The sequence below is a fragment of the Lissotriton vulgaris genome, chromosome 10, assembly GCF_964263255.1.
Source record: "Lissotriton vulgaris chromosome 10, aLisVul1.2, whole genome shotgun sequence".
NCBI lineage: Eukaryota > Metazoa > Chordata > Amphibia > Caudata > Salamandridae > Lissotriton > Lissotriton vulgaris.
This window is the reverse complement of record NC_141698.1, coordinates 450,591,022-450,615,511: the sequence shown is the minus strand read 5'-3', so window position 1 is coordinate 450,615,511 and position 24,490 is coordinate 450,591,022. Positions and strand designations below refer to the sequence as shown.

General features: G+C 48.0%; 1 protein-coding gene across 2 annotated transcripts in view; it reads right to left on the bottom strand.

Annotated features, from left to right (window-relative positions):
* The window catches only part of CRAMP1 (cramped chromatin regulator 1), a 1,243,281-nt gene that overhangs the window by 343,928 nt on the left and 874,863 nt on the right, over positions 1-24,490 (bottom strand). For both annotated transcript variants that reach the window (XM_086941303.1, XM_086941302.1), the window contains exon 17: positions 3,006-3,089. In XM_086941303.1, coding sequence (XP_086797429.1) covers positions 3,006-3,089 — 84 coding nt within the window. The remainder of the gene's footprint in view (positions 1-3,005; positions 3,090-24,490) is intronic.

The following is a 24,490-nucleotide window of genomic DNA, read 5'->3' as shown; positions in this document are numbered from 1 at the left end:
CTCCATTGGCTGGCTTCCTAAACGGAGGCCAGCCATTGGAGGAGAGGGGCATCACTCCAATCAAGCCCAGTCTTTTTCCGATTCAGGGGCGTTTTTTGTAGCTTCTTTCTTGTTTTCTTTCTCTCCTCTTCCCATTGGCTGGAATTTTACCTTCCAGCCAATGGAAAGAGGAGAGAACTAAAACACGCCCCCCAATCCCGAAAATGGCGGTGGTTTCTCCGAGGCATTTCTGCTTTGCCTCGGAGAAACATGGTCGCAGTCACAGCTCATGTCTCTTGTGGCCCTTTCGAGGCCACCTAAAGCAGTAGACTGTGCTCGGCTTTCCTAGGTGCGGACACCAACGTCTTTGCTTTCCCGTCTGACTTAGCCACGCGGAGCTCCCAGTGAGTGGAGGATGGATGTTTTACTCCCTTCCAAGGGAGTAAGTAGCAGACACACCGAAGCAGGGCCTCACGTTCACAGCCAGCCTCGGAAAGCGAAAGCACTCCTGGCAGCCGTCCTGCGAGAAACCCCCGACTCGCGCCCTGACAGAGAAGCAAGCGCATGTCACCCTTGAGTTGGCCGCTTGTGCTGCTGTCTGTGGTGCCGCGGGGCTGCTCTCAGCTCACCGGCCTCTGGGTGGAGCCCGCCCGGCCTCAGCTGCTGACGCGCCAGGAAACACTCGGAGCACACAGACACACACCGCCTCGGAGAGGGGCCCAGGATCCAGGAAGGGGGCAGGCGGAACTCCAAACACTGGAGCGCTAGCGGGTTGCAACTGGACGCACGGCCAGGTCGGAGTCTTGCTGGTAAGTAATGTAGACTTATATCTTACTTCGATGGTATGCTGCGCTTCTAGAGGACATGTTTGCATTTGAATGCAGCGTTACAGTGTTTTGTTTCCATGAGCAAGGTACGGGGTGTGGGTGCTCTGCTCTCACAACTTCAAAGCTGCACCAATCACAGCCCTGCTCACTTCCTTCACGACACATAGGTGTCTTGTTTCACCATGAAGCAAGCTTATTTTTGCCTTTTAAAGCTCAGTGCTACAGTTTGTTTTATTGACTTTGAGACGTTTCTTTCAGTTCACATTTTTTTACATTTAAAGAAAGGAGGAAGATTTTGTTCTGTAAACACAGCTTGTCCGACAAGTGGATGCTTGAGGAAATTCGACTACTTTAAAGATCAAGCCGGGCGGGCGGTTTGTCTCTCCGTCTCACCTAGCTGTTGCCGATCTCTAATCTCGAGCCAGTCCTGCCCCCTCGTTGTGCTTGGTTTCCCGCTTGCCCCCCCGTTGTGCTTGGTTGCCCTCCCGCCCCCCCCCCTCGTTGTGCTTGGTTGCCTGCCCCCCCCCCCTCGTTGTGCTTGGTTTCCCGCCCGCGCCCCCTCGTTGTGCTTAGTTTCTCGAAAGCCCACCCCCCTCGTTGTGCTTGGTTTCCCACCCACACCCCCTCGTTGTGCTTTGTTTCCCGCCTGCCGCCCCCCCCGTTGGTTGTGCTTGCTTGTGATCCGGTTTTTGCGCCTCTGTGCCCTGCTTGTGATCCGGTTTTTGTGCCCTGCTTGTGATCCGGTTTTTGTGTTGTTCTCCTGCCCCTGCACCCTCGTTGGTTGTGCTTGCTGTCCTGCCCCCTCCCCCTCGTTGGTTGTGCTTGCTTGTGATCCGGTTTTTGTGCCTCTGTGCCCTGCTTGTGCCTCTGTGCTCTGCTTGTGATCCGGTTTTTCGTGCCTCTGTTCCCTAGGGTGTTACTGGGCTGAGAGGTGTGTGTGTGTGTGGCTCTGTGCATGTGTGGGTGGCTCTGTGCATGTGTGGGTGGCTCTGTGCATGTGTGGGTGGCTCTGTGCATGTGTGGGTGCGTGTGGGTGGCTCTGTGTGGGTGTAGGTGGCTCTGTGTGTGTGTGGGTGGCTCTGTGTGAATGACTGTGGGTGGCTCTGTATGTGTGTGTGTGGGGGTGGCTTTGTGTGTGTGGCTGCAAATGCAATAGGTCTCGCATTTGCGAGTGATTAAGCTATTGTAAATGACAATGCCATTTATTTAGGTTTTAAAAACAAAAACAAATAAAAATAATGTCATGAGCAATACCAATAGCTCTAACTTTAACAATGCCGAGACCATTGCATTGTAAAGGCTTGTTTCAGTTAGCTATACTGCTAAGCATTGCTTTTTATATACCGGAGACTCCCGGCTCGACGACGGGGAAATGTTTCAGGTATGTGAATCTATGAAAGCTCCAATACTGGAGTGATGAAAAGAACTTAAGTCAGCGCACCGGTTAAATTGAAGACGCAGACATCACAACGACGAACACGACACCGTCATACTAGGTCGACCGACGCCACCTACCGATACGTAGAGGTACTGCTAAGAAAAATCTTCTGGATCCAGTTCAAAGGTAAGGAATCTGTGGCTAGATGTCTCCATCAGATATAAGGGTAAGCTTACTTTATGTCTTTGGTGGCTCCTAGTTTATAGGGCCAATAAAAAGCTGAGAACAAACATCAGTGTACAGGTCGGCCAAGAGTGAATAAGCCACAGCAAGTATAACTAGTGTGGGTCAACATTGGAAGACTGGGGCTCGCTTTAAGTGTACTTCCTGAAGCAGGCTGTTCAAGGCAATGACAGAGGGGAAAGTCTAGCAATATGGAAGTAGCCCAGAGAAAATGCCTAGTAGTTAGTCTGACTAGTGTGAAAATAGGACTGGCCAAACTGTAAACTAGAGAAGAAAAGTACATAGATTGAGAGCAAATGGGTAGATACATGATCTAAAGTGTGTAGGAAGTATGCCCCCTGCTCATCAAATTGTTAACATCTGCTGTGCAAGAGAGGTTCTGGTACCACCCATGGCCAAAAGAATAAGTACGTCTTGAAGAACTTTGACTGGATGTACCAGTATAAGGTTTTCAATAATACAGAGAGCAACGCTTGAATGTTCTGGGCAATTACTCATTCAGTGTCAATCAAACAAGAAATCAATGTGCTTTTGTCAAGAATTTCAAGAGCAGGCACACTAAGAAAGCTATACTTCACCTGAAATGTATCAGTCATCTGCACCTCTTGCTGAGTGTGTGTGGACATGTTGATTGCTGGGCATGGTAATCTGCTGGCGTGTCCCTGGAAACACAAGACCATACTGATTAGCAAATATCAGTGTGAGAGACCTTGTCAGAACGTGGCAAAAACTGATCTGAGTGTGGTTTCTTGAGCTGCTGTAATGGCAAGGAAAACAGTTCATTAACTGTACAGTTCTTCACTAGGAGTTATCAGAATGAAATGCTTGTAGTAAATATTAATTAAACTGAGCTCTTAAATGTAAGAGGTAGGAATATGAGTAATATTGAAGCTCCACATAGTCCTACAGTAAGGTAATGCCTATTTTTATATGTAAGGCCAGGTTTTTCTACTGATTCTGCCAGTTTCTGCTAACCAGACCTCAGTACCAGTGTCTTGACCCTAACGTGTATGTCGAATTCCCAGAACCCTATTGGAAATGACAAACTTACCTGTAAGGCCCTAGTAAATGGTATTCTGGTGCCAAGGGCATGTAGGTTAGGGGGTACACTGGGCCTTCCAGCACCGAATCTGCAACCCTGGAGGACCACCAAAGTAAAACAAGTCTGCCACTGAAGACTGGTAGAGCAGCCATGCACTGCTAGCCCTACTTTGCCATTGAAAGCAATGGCAAAGTGCCACTTCCCCAGAACATGTGTGTAAGTCACCCCTCTGGCACCCCTACTGCGTGCTAAAGGCAGGGTGCAACATAAGACTCAGGCGGGACAGGTATTTAAAATGTCCGGACAGTAAAACATGCAAAAGGAAAATGCTACTTACCAGTATGCATCTGTTCTTGGCATGTAGGGCTGCAGAACCACACACTGTTGCATTAGATCACCATATGGTGGTGGGCCCGGATGATTACACTTTGTTGTTGTCTTGGAAGAATCTTTGTCTGCTGGGTGACTCCTCCCTTAGACCGTAGTGCGCATGGGCATCGACTCCATCCTCGGATTGTTTTCGCCATTGGGCAAATGATGGAGTTGTGTCATTACAGATAAGGATGACCATGTATTGTGTATCTAAATAAGATAATACTGGAACAGATATAGGCAGCCGGGGTGGCGGGTGGGCGTGTGTGGTTCTGCAGGCCTACATGCCAAGTACAGATGCATACTGGTAAGTAGCATTTTCCGTTCGAGGCATATGGGCTGCAGACCACACACTGTTGCATAGATTGCACAGCAGTTTCTTCCTTAGCGGCGGTCACCCACATCTCTTGCAGTAGTTTGAAATAATGTTTTTAGTACAGCCTAGCCCACACTTTGCGTGTTGTTTTGCTTGCACATCTACACAGTAGTGTTTTGTAAATGTGTGTGTAGTAGACTATGTAGCTGCTTTACAGATCTCATCTAATGGTATGTTTCCTAAGAATGCCATAGATGCTCCTATCTTACGGGTAGAACGAGCCCTTGGAGGAATGGTTAAAGAGCCTTTTGCTTTTTGCTAGCAAATCTGAATACACTTAACAATCCACCTAGCAATGCCCGATTTTGAAATTGGCTTGCCTTTATGTGGAGGTGAAAAAGACAAATATTTGTTTAGTTTTACGAAAAGGTTTTGTCCTATCTATGTAGTATAGAAGTGCTCTTTTTACATCTAGTGTGTGAAGAGCTCGCTCTTTCTGCAACCGTTTGCGGTTGTGGAAAAAATACTGGCAACTCAATGGATTGGTTGAGATGGAATGGTGAAATGACTTATATCAGAAACTTTGGATTTGTCTTGAGAACCAGTTTATTATGATGAAGTTTTATAAATGGTTCTCGATTGTTAATGCCTGGATCTCACTCACTCTTCGTAGTGATGTAACTGCTACTAAAACGGCAACTTTCAATGTAAGAAATTGTAACTCACACTTATGCAATGGTTCAAATGGTGGACCCATAAGTCTTGTGAGCACAACATTTAAATTCCATAATGGAGACAGTGGTATTCTTGGAGGAATTATTCTTTTAAGAACTTCCATAAACGCTTTGATTGCAGGTACACTAAACAATGAAAATGTTGTTTGTTTTGGACATATGCCGCTATAGCAGCGAGCTGTAATCGGATTGAAGAGTATGCTAAATTAGATCTTTGCAGATGTAAGAGATAGCAAATGATGTTTTGTATTGAAACATCTAAAGGGTTAACGTTATTTGCACAATAGACAACAAATCGTTTCCACTTTGCTGCATAACATGCTCTAGTGGTAGGACGTCTTGCCTCTTTAATGACCTCCATGCAACCAGGAGGTAAATTTAGATATCCAAACTCTAAGACCTCAGGAGCCCGATCGCTAGATTGAGCTGCATTGGGTCTGGATACATAATCTCTCCATGGTTCTGTGTTAGTAGATGTGGGGAGAGTTTTATTTTGTGGTGTGGTACTACAGAGAGCTGGACTAGTGTTGTGTACCATGGCTGTCTCGCCCACGTTGGTGGTATTAGAATCAATGTGAGAGAATGTTGTCTTAGTTTGCGTACCACTAATGGAATGAGTGGGAGAGGTGGAAAAGCGAACACAAATTTGTTTGAGCAGTTTATCCCGACCGCATTGCCTTTGGATAATGGGTGTGGGTACCTGGCGGCGAAGTTTAAGCATTTGGAGTTGCTTTGTGTGGCAAACAGATCTATCTCCGGTTGTCCCCATGTGAGAAGTTGGCCTGGTATATGGTGTTCACTATTCTAGTGAGCACCTTGCACCAGTCCAAACGACCCTTATGGTGATTGGTTGTAAGTCAACCTTATAGACCAGCTATCCTAATGGTAGCGTAGACAAAGCAGTCTTAGGCTAAACTCAAGAGGGCATGTGAAGCCAGCTGTTTTACCATATGCAATCCCTTTTAATACCAAATGAAAGGACACCACACAAGTTATATATTACAAAATGTATGTATTTATTTCTAGAATAATCCCCTTAACTCTTTATGAGCACAGGAGCACAAGCGTTAAACAAAGAACACAGTATAACATACAATAAGCTGCACTATTATGGATAGGCCAGGTGGCCACTCAAACCATATATTAAGAAAGTGGTATAAGTACCACGTCACGAACAATGAACAGGCCTAGGGCCTAGGGAATCGCTGGGCCTACACTGGACTAACGAAGGTTAGGTCGGGAGAGGCCCATAGGATACGGGTGCAGAGTCTATAGGCAACCGTGTTTACCATAAAAGTCAATGGTGCGTAAAAATCAGAAAGTTATAGGTTTCAGAGACTTCCGACTGGACTAGAACTTAGCCACTTAAAACAAGGACACTAGAGGTGTAATCCACTATAGGAGCACCGGAGTTAGATCGTTACCTCAACCACAGGAAGCGTGTGCATAGGTGCCAAAGTGTGTCGGGTTTCGTCGTGAAGTTCTATGGAGCCTGGAGATGAAGATGCTGCAGGCGGCCAGGAGAGAAGTGTCCGGTTGGATCCAAGGGTGGATCGAAGATGTAGAGTACCTGAAAGCAGAGGGGACAGAGTTCAGGTCACTAGCCAGTGACCAGCGAGGAACCAGGAAGGAACCAGGCGATGTCGGGTTGCAATCAGGTGATGTCGAGGTGTTTGTCTCCGCTGCCTCGTGGACCAGGAAGGATCGAGGATGACCAGCTGGTGAACACGAGCTGTCCCACGAAGGCTCTTGCTGTCGGCGGTGTCGGTACTCGATTCGGAGTCACCAAGCCTTGGCAAAGGCAACCCACACAGGACTCGAAGATGTCTTCTTGATCGGAACGGGAGGGTCAGATCGATGGCTCCTTTTCAGAGGAGCTGGGGAAAAGTCTGGAGCAACCAGACCAGCAGTGTTTCGAGGTTTCGTCGTCCCAGAGGCCATTAGCCAACGGGCAAGCGACTGAACAATGCGTTGAGCAGGAAAAGTGCAAAAGGGCCCCACGCAGCACTCGGAGAGTGTGGAGAGATGATCTTTGGAGCACAGGCTACTCGGAGCTGGGGCTTCTCAAACCCCAAAGCACAGCATCGAGGGTACCTCGGGGGCTGCGCTGGAAGCACTTCGTCGACTTTTCAAGATGGCGGGTCCCACGTCTCTCGTCACCTCCACGGGTCTAGTCTAAGCTTTGCTAGGACTGTGGATCGGGCTGTTGGAAGTCTGGGAGTCCAGGTCTTGTCGGTCTCTGTCGTTCGAGCTCAGGCGGGAGCAACGGCAAAGAAAGTCTTGTCGCGCTGATGGTGCCTATTTGCACAGGGTGGCCACTCCTTGACCACAAGGGAGATTCTTCAGTCTTCTACGTTGAGTAGGATGTCGAAGGGTCCAGAGTTTCGTTTCAAAGTTTCAGTCAGGATGATCTAAATTGCATTGGCACAGCTCCTACCTTTATTCCGAATCAAGGGGCTGGATCACCTGCTAGGTCCCTCCTATGGGTGGGACCCAGGAAGGGGGTGGTTATACCCCTTCCCCTTTGTCCAGTTTCGCGCCGGAGCTGGGACTGGAGTGCCCCAGCACCGGTTTGAACTGAACTATGCATGGGGTGCCTTGTGCGCCCCAGGCCGCGTCTAGTTTTATCCAACCCTCACTGCTACAATCCACTATCTCCTGTCTGGGGTGGTGTAACACCTCCCTGTGACAGGATACCATTTGTCCAGGCCTCCCCTGCCGGAGTTTCGGTCAGCAGCAGGAGGCCAGACTTGTGTCTGTGGCAGCAGCATCCATTTTGTGATGCTGGGCCTCTGGTTAGATTTAACCGCGTTTAAGCAAAGTAACATGTCTTCTCCCTCTAGAAGAGTGGAATGCTACCCCCGTCGCCAGAACTGGCGAGGGGGTAGTATTCCAAAGCGTATGACACCTTACACAACATGTTTGATAAAGCCAAACCAAAGTTAGCAAGTAACCGTGAGGATTATAATGCACTTAAGAGTATATGGTATGGCAATATCCCAGAACAGCTAAGGGAGTTGGTCTCGAAAGCTGCAGACAGGCTCAGCTCATGCTAGAGCACCATCTCACATAAAACCAAGCACTCTGCCTCCAGGATTGATAAGGCCTGCCATAGGAGTGACTTATAGGTGTATATGTGCCAAATATAGGTTTAGATATAGGTATACTATATCTAAGCAAGGGGTGATTACACCACCTTGCCCCAGCTGAGTGATCAGCAAGTTGTGTCAGTTTGGATAGCCAGCCAGGGTTGGCAAAAGATATGCTGCAGCCCCTGGTAGGCCTTGGATGCACCTATGCCCTGGGTACCTATAGTACACTGTACAGGGGCTGATAAGGTGTACCAATATCCAATTGGTTATGCACAAAGTACATGGATGTAATTTAGAAAGAGAACAGCAGGCTGTGGGTCTGATTAGCAGGCCCACAGCCACATTAAGTCGAAAACCAGTGAGGCAAAAAGCAAAAATTGGGGTGACCATAGGAAAGCAGACCCTACTCTCCTACACACCACATTTGAAAAAATGGCTGAAGAACTTGCGGAAGAAGTTCCCATTCGTGTATCTGTTGTCTCTGACAACTTAACAGATCTGCCAATTTATTGTGAACTCCTGGTAGATGTTCTGCTAACAGAAAAATGTTTTGAGGAATGACCACTTCCATATGCTCTGCGCCAGCCGGGAGAGCTGTGGGGAGTGTGTTCCTCCTTGCTTTTGAATGTAATACATTGCTGTCATATTGTCCGTTCGGACTAGTACAGCCTTGTGTGATATGTAATGTTGAAACGATTTTAGAGCTTGAAAGATTTCTAGTAACTCCAGATAATTTATGTGGAGTACTCTTTGTTTCATTGTCCATGTTCCTTGTACTGTGTAAAATTGATACTTGTATAGCGCACTACTCACCCGCAAGGGTCTCAAGGCGCTTGTACGAATACCGCTGTGGAACCCATCCTGGCTTTCCCTGTGAGGCGTCCACTCCTGGGCACCCCCAAGGTGGAGGCCAGGCATCCTTAGCGTTGTGGGGGCCGTTGTGGAGATTAAGCAAGCTATTGCCCTGAGTTGCAGAGTGGGACTCCATGATTGGAATAGGCACCGAGGCAAGAATTATCAGGTCTGTGGAATTTTGAGCCCAAGACCCGCCGAGGCGAGGAATTGAACCCTGGTCCAGGGCTAGACCTCTGCATCAGGGTCTGCCGCTCTAATCATTGAGCCACACTTCTCCTGTGTGACTTTGTAAGTGCGCTCTCCATCCCGTGAGAGAGGCATCTGTGGTCAGTATTATTTGTGGAACTGGCTCTATAAACGGCCAGCCCTTTTCAAAGGTTTTTGTGGTTCCACCATTGCAGAGACAGATGCGTCCGGTCGTCTACCACCACCAGATCGGTTATCTCTTGTTGAGCCTGATTCCACTGACCTGCCAAGCATTCTTGTATGGGGCGCATTTGTAGTCTTGCGTATGGCACTATGAAAATGCAAGATGCCATCATTCCTATTAGCTGCATGAACACTCGAGCTTGTAGTGAGTGTTGAACTTTGAATTTTTGGATGAGATTCTGCATAGCTTGAATTCTTAGTAAGTTGGGGTACGCTATTGCTTTGGAGGTATCTATCGTGGCCCCATAGGTACTGCTGAGATAGGGACAGTTGTAGATGTGACTTTTTTGATTTACTGTGAACCCCAACTTGTGCAACAGGCAGATTGTTTGATGTGTGTGCTGTACACATTGGTTGTATGACTTGGATTTTATTAGCCAGTCGTCTAGATATGGGAATACACGAATGTTGTCCCTTCTTAAGTGTGCTGCTACTACTGCTAGACACTTTGTGAATACTTGAGTTGCTGTTGTCACTCCGAATGGGAGCACCTTGAATTGGTAGTGCTGACCTTGTAGCACAAACCTTAGGTACTTTCTGTGAGACTGATGAATGGGAATGTGGAAGTAGGCGTCCTTGAGGTCTAATGTGGCAAGGAAGTCTCCATTCTCTATTAACGGTAAAACCTGTTGTAACGTGACCATATGAAAATGGTCTGAATGTATATATTGGTTTAGGGGTCTTAGATCTAGAATTGGTCTGAGGGACCCGTCCTTTTTGGGTTTGAGAAAATAAAGGGAGTAAACGCCTGTGTTTTGGTGTTCTTTTGGTACCGGTTCTATTGCATTCTTTTGCAGTAGTGATTCTACCTCTTGGTTTAGCAATAAGAGGTGCGCTTGTGACATAGGTCGTTGTCTGGGTGGTATTTTTGGAGGAGTGGAAGTGAGTTCCAGGCAATATCCCGACTGAATTATTTGTCTCACCCACCTGTCAGTGGTGATGGAGTTCCAGACAGGTAGGAACTGTTGTAATCTTCCCCCGACCGGAGTGGAATGGTCTGGGGGGATGGAAGGGAAGTCACTGTTTGGGAGTAGAGGCGTTGCTATTGTTGATGCCTCTGCCCTTATTGTTATTTTCTCTATACCCTCCTTTATAGTACCCCTTACTGGGTGAGTTTGGTTGGTCTGTTTGTAAGTAGAGGAGGTATTGTCCGTTTGGAAGCCTTTTGATGCACCCCTATAGGAGGAGCGACAAAAGGAAGGTCTATGGGCATGTGTTTGTAAAGTGCCCATTGATTTTGTAGTATCAGTGTCTTTTTTCATCTTTTCTAGAGCACTGTCTACATTTGGACCGAAAAGATGTTGTTGGTCAAATGGCTGGTTTAGTATACTGGCTTGTACCTCTGGTTTGAATCCCGAGATTCTTAGCCATGCAATGCCTACACAAGTACCCCTGTGTTTACTGCTCCAGATGCTGTATCTGCAGTGTCTAGTGCGCATCTTTTGGAGGTATTAGTTATAACTTTGCCCTCCTGTATTAAATCAGCAGCCCTAGCCTAATATTGTTCTGGCAGGTGTTGCATAAGTGACTCTAGCTCATCATAATGAGCTCTGTCGTATCTTGCTAACAGAGATTTCATGTTAGCAATCCTCCATATGTTGGCAGCTTGTGATAGTGTGCGTTTCCCTGAGGCATCTAGAAGCTTTGATTCTTTGTCCGGGGGGGAGTAACCCCTGTTGTCTGCGAGTTGGCTCTCTTTCTCGCGTTTGACACTACCAGCGAATCTAGTGGCAACTGTCCTTTAATGTATGCAGGATCAGAAAGAGCTGCTTTATATTTCTTCTCCAGTCTGGGGTTAATTACTCTGGCCCTGACTGGGTCTTTAAATATTTCTGGTGCATGTCTTACCACTCCATTAAGTATTGGCAGTGTGGTAGTGGTGTTATGTGCAGTTAACAGTGTATCCATAGAAAAATCCTCTTCTATTGGATCAGTATGCAGGTCTACTCCATGGAAAGTAGATGCTCTATAAATGAGCTGTGTGAACCCAATGGTGTCATCTGGTGCAGATGGTCTAGATGGGTATGCCTCATCCTGTGGTAGATCTGGTGCATCTGGTGCATTGTAATCTTCCCGTGGGTCACCTGATGACCCAGCCATATCATTCTGGGTCATTAATGTCATCTATTTGCTGATAACTGTGTTGAGAGTATGTATCCCCATAGTCCTCCTCCTGTGGTATCATACTATGTGTAGTAGCTGGTGAGTTTGCAGGAGAAATATCTGATAGTATTTCTACTTGTGGTGAAGGGGGGTCTTGTGGGGAAGTCTGAACATGCTTCTTTGAGGGAATAGGAGATGGCTTAGGACAGTCCATTTTCCTCTTTATAGGCACTGTATATATTTGTCAAGTTTGTGGATGAATTTTCAGAGTCTTTTGCCTTACATCAGACTGGAAAAGCTCTTCTACAGGTAAATCTTTCTTAGGCGCCGATTTATTTGGTTCGGAGCCGGCAGGTTTAGCCTTTACAGTGTCTATTATCTTTGGAACAGGTCTTGTTTTCAGTTCCGAAGATTTATCTTGTTTTTTGTTTGGATCAATGCTTTTTGGATCCGAAGTTTTGGGCGCAGAGTGTTTAGACTCGTCAGTTCTTGGTGCGGAAGTGTGTTTCAGTATGGAAACCGGTTTCGGGTCTGCTTTTTTAAGTACCCGAGTAGTTTTTGTTTCGGTAACCCTTGGAACGTCTTTTGGTCCTGAACTTGGTTCAGGAACGTCTTTCGGTGCCGAGCTTGATTTCGGAACGTCCTTTGGTGCCGAGCTTGGTTTCGGTTTCAGTTCGGTATCCCCTGGTATCGAAGGGTGTCTCTTCGGCTTAAGCACTTTCTGCTTTTCGGGACTGACAGTCTGACTCGAGCCCGAGTCGACCGGAGGCTTTTTAATAGTCTTCGCTGCGGAGCCCGAAGGCGGGGCTTCAGACGTTTTCGACCGGTGTGCACCCGGACCCGAAGGTGGGGGTGGAACCGAAGCCTGCCTGGGTATGGGGGGGGGGGGGGGGGGGGGGGGGGGGGGGGGTGAACAGGGTCGACATTCTTACTCACGACTTGTTGACCAGCTGGAAATAAGATTGTCATCTTCGGATCGATCCTCCGCTCCGGAAGCTGAGTCCTCTTCCCCGGAAGCAACGTCTTCTTGCTGTTCTTCAACGTCTATCTCGATCGGCGCCTCGTCTATGATGAGGTCTGGTGTCCACGACAATGACTGCTCCATAGCTCTTCGATTGTTTTCTTGGACCAGAACGAAGCGCAGCCCTCACAGTCTCGACTCTCGTGCTCTGGAGACAAGCACAAGTTGCAAACCTCATGCAGGTCGGTGTGGGGAAACTTATGTCCACACTGAGGGCACTTCTTGAACGGTGCTCTTTCCATGAGACAAAGGCCCAATGGCGCAGTTGGGCCCAACGGCCCCGACGAGCGCTGGAATCGAGAATTGGATACTCTCTTTGACGCAGGCAACCGGAATCAGTGTCGAAGACGATCTTGATGTTGTAGATTTATTTATGGATTCGAAAAGAGATCGGTAACGGGACCGAACGATGAACACATCCGAGCCCGATGGCATAAAAATAACAATCTGAGGATGGAGTCGATGTCCATGCGCACCTACGGTCTAAGGGAGGAGTCACCCAGCAGACAAAGACTCTTCCAAGGCAACAACAAAGTGTAATCATCTGGGCCCACCACCAGATGGTGATCTAATGCAACAGTGTGTGGTCTGCAGCCCATATGCCTCGAACCTATAGTTTTGAACGGTGGAAAGGCTTAGTCACCTAATTAGCGAATACAGGGTTACACCCTGTTAGCACAGCCCATCAGCGGTGCTAACTCCTGAACAGTGCAACTAAAGTGGGCACTTCAAGGTCTCAAACAAAGCATTACATTAAGCCTGACTTGTATCCCAAGTTGAAATGAACGCAACTTGTTGCAGTGTGCAGCTTTAGCAAAGCTGCCACATTGTTCCCTTTAAAAATTCAGAGTCTTCCCAGGTACACATGGAGCATGCTCCAAAAGTCAGCTTCCTTCCCTCCTGGAAAGACTTACAAAGGACTCTCAGGAAGGGGAACAATGATGGATTGCAGGGCAGGGAGGTGTCACCTCCCTTCTGCAGGATACCACTTGGGTGATATCCCCAAAAGGAAGGTTTTAAGGGTGAAGGGGCTTTTGAAGGGCAGATGCGTAACACCAAGGGAAGGGCTGCCCCATTTTTTTTATATATCTTTTTATTAACAGTCGTTGATATTAACATACAGTACGAAGGATTTAGCATGTATGCTGACAGAGGAGACAAACAGCGATCATCAATAAAACATTACTGTTCAATGGAAGCTATGGGGTAGAGGCAACATCAAAGTCAATTCCACAGGGCGGGCTACAGGCTGCACCATTGTTGAGGAAGACAGGTTGTGAAGTGAAGCAGAGAGGGAACCTAGTTGCTAAACCGGTTTCGCCATGGGTGGGTAGCCCTGAGTTAGCCACACCCCGGGGGGTGGGCTAGTGAGTTCTGAATTCCAGAAAAAGGAATCTCGCGGTCTCAGGATTAGGCAGAATGGTGCATCCTGCTATAGCCAGATGCCACACTTCATAGAAAGTGGTCACCAGATGGGAGAGAACCTAGTAGTCCATTGGCTACTAACAGCAATCTACTCAGAGGGCATTTTCTAAGCATAAAGGGGGCACCCTCACACCCAGACCTTGACCGACTTGCAAGAAGGAACGAAGAAGGATTGCCCTGCTGCACCGAAGAGACCAGGAGAGAGAGACTGCACCATGAAGACTGCACCTGCTGCTTCTGGTGGCCAGCGAAGAGGAGGACTGGTCCTGCAGTGTGCTGCTCAAGGAGAAGCTGTACCCAGAGCCCTGCCAAGCCAATAGAACTCCAGGGGGAAGCTAACTGGCATACTGTTTGCAGCACAGGGACTCAACAGCTGAAGAAGCCTGCTGGGACAAATTGTAGCTGAACGTCTTAAAGCTACTGCCACAGTGCAGTATCAAGGACTAAGACATGAAACACAAAGTAGCACCTGAGCTCGCTAAACTCAGAAGTGATGTTAGAGAGATTTTGGGACGCTCAAAAAGCGAGTGATCGACCCTGGAAGGATTGGCTTGTGACCACAGTGGGAAAGTTCTTCTTTTAGACATGTTCGGCCCCACTTTTTTCCCACTGGTACTGATGCTTTTGATTGGAAGTGCACTGGGTCCCTACTAACTAGACCTCAGTGCCAGTGCTCATTCCCTAACTACACACATTAATTGTGACCCAACTGACAAGAACATTAGCAACCTCGTAAGACCCTGGTAAATGATACCCCTTGTAAGCAGGGCCTGGGTTCTATAAAAGGGTCCCGAAGGACTGCAGCATGTATTTTGCCGCCCAAAGGGACCCACACACAAACTACCTGTAGACTGCCATTGCAGAATGCATGAAATGGTGCAAGCCATTTTGAAAACACAACATTGTTCACTCCATGTGCAATGCCCATGAACACTGCATGCACTATATGTAAGTCACCTCTACAGCAGGCCTTTAGAGCCCTAAGGCAGGGAGCATTATATTTCATGTGAGGGCACATCTTCATGAGCTGGTATGCCACTGTGATGCCTAGCCCGACGTCCACGAGGATGCTACTAATTAGGTGCGTAATCTCCATCCAATACCTATTTAAACAGTAACAGGACCACGAGGAATCACCGATTCCACGCTGGATAAGGACAGATGGCGTTTTACCGAAAGCCGCTCCCGAGCCGTGCGTTATTCATCCATTAAGGTAAGCGCGTAAGTGTTAATTACCCCAGCGATCGCTTATGAATATATAACTCAGCTTATTTTTATTGCTCCGTAAGAGCGCCCTGCTTTGTCCCACTGACGTTAAATTTGATTACAAGAACAGTGAAACGATCGTATATCGCCGCTGAGGCTGGTTCTATGCCCCTGAAACTTTACCATTCACAATAATTTAGGTGAACCCTAACTATTTTTTAGACCATCTGTCTTGCGCCATAGATTCCGAGACTATAAACTAGTTCTATGAAGTACTCAACTGATTGGGCATAACTATCATGGTACCCATTTAGGTATCCACCAATCCTTATAGGTCCCATCCTTGGTATACTTTTGTATTTCCTATGACTGAGACTCTAAGGACACTGAACTCTAAAGTATCTCCTGGCTGCACCGGGTGGCGGCATTCTGCAGTAGACACACATAGTAATTTCTGTTAATTCACATTTCCTTTATATAAGGAATAGAAAGTAGTAGGCTACAGTTATATGCCTGCTCTGTGGAGAAGTAATTACCATCATACTCCATCTAGAACCCATAAGAACAAGTTACTTACCTTCGGTAACGCTTTTTCTGGTAGATACAGTATCTGCCTGTGGATTCCTCACCTTGTGAATATCCCCCCTGAGTCAGCAGCATTCAGAAATTCTTTTGTAGCTTCGCGCAGACATGGAACGACATCACAGAGGCACGGCATCGCGCGCGACTACACTGACGTCACCGACACCATAATCGGCCCACGCCGGCGTGATGACATCAGTTCCGCCTTTTTTTCCGTGCCTTCGAGGCACACGGACGGACCAATGACAGCAGAAATATACACAGTACACAAATGTCAAGATAACACATAGTGTGGAATCAATACAGGAAATTAAAACATATTAAACTTTTCCTTTGACAATAAAAAATAATATACATCATAATAACGCAAGTATAGCAGAGTGGACAACGGGGAGGCGGGTGGGTCAGTGAGGAATCCACAGGCAGATACTGTATCTACCAGAAAAAGCGTTACCGAAGGTAAGTAACTTGTTCTTCTGATAGATACATCTGCCAGTGGATTCCTCACCTTGTGAATAGAGTCCCACAGCAGTCCCCACTCCCGGAGGAGGGTGTCCACTCTCCTATACTAGAAAATCCTGGAGAGCAGCACGCGCAAAGTGACCCTCCCTCCTCACTTCGGTATCCAAGCAGTAATGCTTCGCGAAAGTGTGGAGGGAGGCCCAAGTTGCTGCTCTACAAATGTCCTCAACAGGAACTTCCCTAGACAAAGCAGAAGTTGAAGACTTCGCTCTAGTAGAGTGAGCTCTTATACCCTCTGGAGGGTCCTTACCCGCCAAGGCGTAGCAGATCTTAATGCAGAGGATAATCCACCTGGAGAGAGTGCGCTTGTGCACCGCCTTCCCCTTCTTGCAGCCAGCAAAGCCAACAAACAGCTGGTCATCCATCCTGTCCAGGTAAAAGCTCACCGCCCTCTTAGGGTCCAAGCGGTGTAGCCTCTCCTCCTCCTTGGAAGGGTGAGGGGGAGGATAAAAAGGTAGGGAGGGTAACGGACTGCCCCAGATGGAAAGGAGTTACCACTTTAGGCAGAAAAGCAGCCCTGGTCCCGAGAACCATTCTTTCAGCATGAATAGATAAAAATGGGGGCTTAGAACTAAGAGCCTGAAGCTCACTTACCCTCCTTGCCGAGGTAATTGCCACCAGAAAAATAGTCTTGAAAGACAAAAGTCTCAAGGGACAGGTGTGTAAAGGTTCAAAAGGCGAACCCATCAAGAACGTAAGAACAAGGTTCAAGTCCCATTGAGGTACAATAAAAGGCGTAGGAGGATATTTATTGGTAAGGCCCTTAATGAAACGTAAAACAATAGGAGACAGAGGTAAGCCGACAAGGCAGACAAATAACCTTTGATAGTTGCCACCGCAAAACCTTGCTGGGCCAAAGAAAGAGCAAATTGTAGAATATTGGACAAACGAGCACTTAAAGGGTCAACTGACTTCTCCCCGCACCAAGCAACAAATTTAGACCATCTATAAGAATAAATGGACTTGGTGGAGTCACGCCTGGCTGACAAGATAACATCCACCACATCGTGCGGGAGAGAAAAGAAAATCAGGTTGCCCCGCTCAATCTCCAGGCATGAAGGTGTAAGGTCTGGAGGTGGGGGTGTAGAACCTGCCCCTCCATCTGGGAGAGGAGATCTGCCCTGTGAGGGAGACGGAGCGGAGGGTACAAGGAGAGGTGGAGAAGATCTGTATACCACACCCTTCTTGGCCAATCCGGAGCGATCAATATGACTTGGGCCCGGTCTTGGCGAATCTTCCTCAGAACCAGAGGAATCAAGGGTATGGGAGGAAACGCGTAAAGGAGTTGCGAGTCTCAACTCAACTGAACCCGTCCCCCAAGGCTTCCTGCATCTGAAACTGGAGGCTGAAGAATGACGGACAGTGAGCATTCTCGTGAGTGGCGAACAGGTCCACCTGAGGAGTCCCCCAAGTCCGGTAGACGTGACGAACCACCTCTGGGTGGAGCCTCCACTCGTGGTCGGCGGAGAACTGCCGACTGAGATTGTCTGCAGGAACGTTCAGAACTCCGGCCAGATGATTTGCCATCAGACAAATCGGAAGGTCCTGAACCCAGGACCAGAGACGCATAGCCTCTCTGCAGAGACACTGCGACCCCACACCTCCCTGCTAGTTGACATACCACATCGCGGTCGTGTTGTCCATCAGGACCTGAACTGACTGACCGCGAAGGGAAGGGAAGAAGGCCTTGAGCGCCAGACGTATCGCCCGCAATTCCAGAAGATTGATGTGAAGCACCCTTTCCTCTGGAGACCAAAGACCTTTGATCCCCAGATCCCCCAGATGAGCACCCCACCCTAGAGTGGATGCATCTGTTATCACTGTGGCCACCGATGGAGGTAAATGGAAGGGCTTTCCTTGAGACAGATTGCCTTCCACGCTCCACCAAGACAGATCCGCCGCAGTTTCTCTGGAGATCCTCACTGACTCCCTGAGATCACCGCCGTGCTGATACCACTGCCTGCGGAGGCACCACTGGAGTGCCCTCATGTGCCAGCGTGCAAGGTTGACCAACAGAATGCAAGAAGCCATCAGACCGAGCAAGCGAAGGACCTTCAGGACTGGAACGACCGCTCCATTGAAAAATAAAGGAATCATTTCCTGTATGTCGCAAATCCTTTGTGGAGGAGGGACTGCACGACACACAGTAGTGTCCAGTACTGCACCTATGAACAGGTTGCACTGGGAGGGCACCAGGTGAAATTTGGGTACATTTATCGAAAAACCCACCCTGTGCAACAACTGAGTTGTCTCTTGCAGATGATGGAGCACTACCCCTGGCGATTCCGCTTTGATCAGCCAATCGTCCAGATACGGGAATACAGGTATTCCCGATCTTCTGAGATGTGCTGCTACCACAGCCATCACCTTGGTAAAGGCTCGAGGTGCAGTAGTAAGTCCAAACGGAAGGACCGCAAACTGGTAGTGCTGCTATCCAACTGTGAAACGGAGATACTTTCTGTGCGACTTCAGGATTGGGATATGAAAATACGCATCCTGCAAGTCGATCAACACCATCCGGTCTTCTTCCAGCAGCGCTTGAAGAACCTGCGCAAGGGTGAGCATCTTGAACTTCTCCTGTTCCAGGGAAAGGTTCAAGATCCTGAGATCCAGGATTGGACGGAGCCTGCCATCCTTCTTGGGGATCAGAAAATACCGGGAGTAGCATCCCTGACCTCTCTCCTGCTCTGGAACCACCTCTATTGCACCCTTTCTGAACAGAGCCAGGACTTCTTCCTGCAGGAGCAGCAGATGGTCCTCCGAGCAATAACCCTGGCAAGGAAAGTGATTTGGGGGAAATTCCCGAAAGGGAAGAGCATACCCATTCTCCACGAGATTGAGAACCCAAAGATCTGATGTTATCAATTCCCAATCTAGTAGAAAATGGGTAAGCCGGCCCCCCACTGGGCCCACACGCTCCGAAATGGCGGATCTAGGGCTGCTATGCTGCAGTGGCAGGGGGCTGGGAAGGAGAAGAGGAGGAGGAGGAGGCTTGACGAGCTTGCTGTCTTCCTCTGTACGACTTGTACAGAGTATTTTGCTATTGTTCTGGCTGCTGCTGCGATGTTTTATAGGAACGAAAGGAAGACCTGCCAAATCCTCTGAAGCGCCTTCCAGTAGAACCCCTGGTCTGAAGACCCAAGGATTTAGCCGTGGCCCTGCTATCCTTGAATTGTTCTAATGCAGCGTCAGCCTTCTTGCCAAACAGTCCTGAACCATCAAATGGCAAGTCCATCAGCGCAGACTGAACATCAGCAGAGAACTCCGATGATTTTAGCCATGCAGCTGTCCTAGTGGCCACCGAAGAGCCCATGACTCTCGCCACCGAATCAGCTGTGTCGAGCCCACTCTGAATAACTTGTCTTGCAGCAGCCTGAATGTCCGAAACTAGCTCCTGAAAATCCTTTCTATCCTCCTCAGGAATTTTCGGCACCAACTGCTTCATGGAATCCATCAAGGCATGGATGTACCGCCCCATTAGACAAGTCATGTTGGTAGATTTTAATGCCATACTGGCTGAGGAGAAGACCTTCTTGGCAGTCTGATCTTGCTTCCTGGATTCTTTATCCCCAGCAACCAGCGGAAAAGCACCCGCAGACCTCTTAGAACAGGCAGCCTGCACAACCAGACTCTCAGGCAGGGGGTGTGTTGATAAAAAGTCTGGGTCACCAGGAGCAACCCTGTATCTCCTAGCTACAGCCCGCGAAACCGCAGGAGCTGTCAAAGGCTTCTTCCAGACTTCATAGATGGGTTCAGCCAACGCATCGGCTCAATAACTGAAGATGGCGAGTGAAGGACTTCAGTAAGAATATAAGACTTGTTCCCAGTAGTGGACAGAGTAATATTCAACAAGCCTGCTGCCTTTTTAATAACGTGATATGGCACCACATCCTTGGAAGGCACGTCCGACACAGAAGCCAAATCCCACTCAGGTGACAGTTCAAGTCCACTGGCCTCTCTCAAGTCATCAAAAGGATCATCAGAGTCCTGTATCTCTCCTTCCTCCACGTCAGCATACTGATACTGTTCCTCCTCCCGAAGTCTCTGGGCTTCACGCCGAGACCTCATCTTCGGAAACGAAGTCGTCGGATCCGGAACCGACTCCGCCGGGGTCGGAGCCGGCGTCGAGCCCGAAGTCAGACGAGGAGGTTTCATTCGAAGGCGAACAGGATCCTGCAACAAAGACGTGGGCATCGGTGTCGATGGAATCGGCGTCAATAGCGTCGGAGGCTTCGACGTCGAAGGCCTCGGCGGTGCAGGAAAATGCCACTGCGGTGCTAGAGCCGGCATAAAAGGCATGAAAGGCGCAGGTGCATAAGCCTGAGGAACGCCCAAGTTAAACTCCATAGGACCCGTGGGACCAACAGGTGCACCAGAGGGGTACATTGCCCTGGAGTAAACCCCAAACATGGCATTCAGGAACTGGGATGGATCCTGACCTGGTGCCGGAAAGGCTGGATAAGGGCCCCCAGGTTGCTCTCGAGAAGTCTGAGTGGTCACGACGTCGATCTCTTCCTCGGGCTGCGGTGCCGGGGTAGACAAACCCGCAGGCACCAGAACCTCACCCTCACCAACCTCCTCCACCTCACCTTCATCCTCCTGACCAGAAGGATTAGACGGATTCGGAGAAGGGTTCGCCTGCGGCTTCGGAGATCCTGGCGAATTCACATGCGAAGCCTCACCATCAGAGTCCTGTGCTTCCGACGCCGAAGCCTCCGCTTCCTTATGAAAAAGCCTCACTTGCGACTTCGGCCTCGAACTCGAGTCCTTCCCTGAGTGATGACTTAACTCATGGCTCCTTTTCTTGTGCTTCTTCCTCAAGGATCTTGAAGCATGTGCCGATGACGTCTCTGAACGTGACCTCGATCGAGAACTCGACCGCGTCTTCGAAGCCTTCTTATCTTTTTTACTCTTAAGCTTCGCAACCAGGATCTTCGTCTCTCTCTCCCGAAGGGCCTTCAGAGTAATCTTCTTGCAAGACGGGCAATCCTCGACGTCATGGTCGGAGCTCAGGCACCAGACACAGCATTCATGTGGGCCAGTTATGGACATTGTCTTGCCAGATTCTCCGCGAGCCTTAAAACCAGTCTTCTTTGAAGACATCTCAATAGAAACAGTAAGAATAACTACAGAGTAACAAAGTTACAACAAAGCTACTGCACGATCCCAGAAAACCGTTAGCTTCGACGACGCGGAAAAAAGGGAACTGATATCACCACGCCGGCGTGGGCCGATTATGGTGTCGGTGAAGTCAGTGGAGTCGCGTGCGATGCCGTGCTTCTGTGACGTCGTTCCACGTCGGCGCGAAGCTACAAAAGAATTTCCGAATGCTGCTGACGCAGGGGGGATATTCACAAGGTAAGGAATCCACTGGCAGATGTATCTATCAGAAATAGTTGTCTGCATATTCACAGCAAGTTGTAGTAATAACTATGCTAGGCATTCCAATTAAGTCTCATTGCTCTTTCCACTTACAGGGCACAATATCCGCGTCGCAGGCTCAATATTATCCTGACTACAGTCTGCCATCTAAGCAAGATTCAGTCTTTGAATTTTAACTCGATTGAATTGTCTATCCATCCATCATTAAGGTAAAGATTGTGAATTACTAGACCCTATTATGATCTACTTACAATATGAACCTTATAATAAATGATACTCATTTTTAATCCCTAGATCCTCAAATAAAAGGATCCAGTCACCTTACTAAATAACTTGATTCGAAACTGAAATACCAGGAATCAATGGCAAGTAGTACTGGATAAAATTGATACATAATAAATAAGGTATAATCTCATTAAACATTTAAATACAGTAAATGAACAACCATCATGAATCCACCAGTAATCTACTTAAGCATTCCTGTTTTCTATCTTATATTATCAGGTACCCATCCACAAGGGAATTCTTTTTTTTTCTCCGTTCTGAAACCAGTTATCTTTCTCCAACAATACAGGTATAAAAAAAGGACATCCTACTATATTAATCACTTACTCCTAGATTGCAGCATAAACCATTCTGGGTCGTTTGGCACTCATAACTCTCATTCTTCAACTTTCACCTTAATAGGGAAATACGATGAAATTCATTATATATGATTGCGTCAACCTATTAAATCCCATCCATATGGTTGTCTATGTCCTATATCTTCCTTTAAATATATTAGGTGTTTGGTATCTATTATTCTTTAGTGATTGTAGCAATGAAGGTATACCTCTTATTAGTAAATGTATGTGTCTAGTTATAATATTGTAAAGAACACAATCTCTTTTGGTCAAACAATAACATGAAATTTTGCTTAGTAATGTTTCTATTAATTTGAGGAACTGTGGCGCTTTCCTGATGAAGGCGTTACTACGCCGAACCGTGCGTCGAAAAATATACAGTTTTGCCACAACTTTGCTTATTGTGTTTTATGAAAAACATTTGTTGTTTTTATGATATGTATGATCTTTTAACATAGGTGTATAAAATGTATTCGGAGGTCAGACCTAAGCGGGGGCCACACCAGCTCGCACCTACTCCTACCTGTGTGGCTGCATTCCGGTCCCGGTCCTGCGGATATCCTTGCTCTCCCCCGCCGACGCTGACACCGCGGCTGCCGATAGGGGGGAGCTACCAGGTCGGACTACGTTTCCCAGCGTCCCCTGCCTACGGGGACGCCGGCGCCAACTACTGCATCACTCTGCCGCGCCTGGCGGCGCATAAGATCCAGCAGCTCCTGTGGTGGAGCGGGGGTCAACCCTAAGCGGGGGCAACACCAGCTCGCACCTACTTCTACCTGTGTGGCTGCATTCCAGTCCAGGTCCCGCGGATATCCTTGCTCTCCTCTGCTGCCGCTGCTGACACCGCGGCTGCCGAGAGGGGGGAGCTACCAGGTCGGACTAAGTTTCCCAGCGTCCCCTGCCTACGGGGACGCCGACTGGCGCATAAGATCCAGCAGCTCCTCCTGCATCGCGGGACGTGCGCGGGCGGACCCCGGGCAGAGGGCGGGCCGTCCGTGGCAGGCCAAGGCTACGGACTTTGGTTTTGGTTCCGGGACAAGCTCTGGTTCGTTTTGGACCCTGTAATTGAGACTGCATTTGCTTTTTCCTAGTTGCTCTCCTGCTTGTTTGTTCCCAGGACTGTGTCCCTTTTAATAGTATTTCAACTGTATAAGGGAATTTCATTTCGTTCCTTATTAAGGCTTTTCGGATTTTTACTAATCATTGTAAGCATTTTGAGTGAGTTAATTATGTCTAAAAGTAATAATGTAAAAACCCGTCCCGCCCTAGCTACTCTTGACAATTACCTTGTTAAAGTGGTAGACAAAATCAACTAAGAACGCAGACTATCACTGGGTCGGGGGAGCCCCTCTGTCCCATTACCCAGTCCACCCAAGTCACCCATATCTTTGTCGACCTCTTTAGTCAGTCGATGTTAGTTGCAACTTTGAGTTCCCTGTACTTCCAACTACCGCTCCCCCTATAGAATCAGAGCCTAACTTGGTCACGCCAGAGTCCCCTCATGATACAATGGTATCAGGCTCACCAGCTCCAAGAGCCCAGAGGGTATTAAGATCTGGGAGGAGCATTAGTAAGATAAACCTACCAAAACGGGTGGGGAAACATAACAAAAAAAGACTGGAGCCACTGTCCAACAGTGCTGTAAGTGATCCAGCAGCTGTTACTAATAATCCCCAGGTTAAACTAGTTCCTGAACAGTTAGAGCTCTTGATTAGTATTATTGAAGCAAAGTTTGATAAAATTATCAAACCTCTAATGGATAAACTCAACACTATTTCGGGGGAGGTAGTGAGGTTGGGAGGCCTTCTGAGTTTACATACAGGGTCTAATGTTAGCCTAGAAGCTAGTTCAAGGGTTAATGATTCTATAACGGAGACACCAAAGATTTCCAAAGAGGGACCATGCCCAGTTATTGTAGCTGTACCGAACCCTGCGCCTACGGCATGTTTAAACACACCTATTTCCATAATCCCAGTGGAGAAGCTAGGGCCAGTTAAAGAGAAGATTAAGCAATATGGTTACTCGCAGCCCGACTTACCCCCAAGACTGTGCTCCATACGTGGCAGTTCTAACTAATGTCCCACCAGCCAGGGAGACGGGGCCTCATGGCAATTTGGAAACGCATGAATCCCTGAAGAATAAAACCGCGGGTTGGCTTAACCGAGAGTGTGGTTTCCTGGTAGCTCTGTCTGATCAGATTTAAACCACCACTAGAACTAACTGGATAGGGAAATCACATAAAAATATGAGTGGTGACTGTGTAATAGTTAATTTTAAAAACCCACATCTTGCCACCACATCTTCGATCAGAGCTACCTCCCGCCCACCGAATGATCAGCGAATTACACTCAGACCTCTT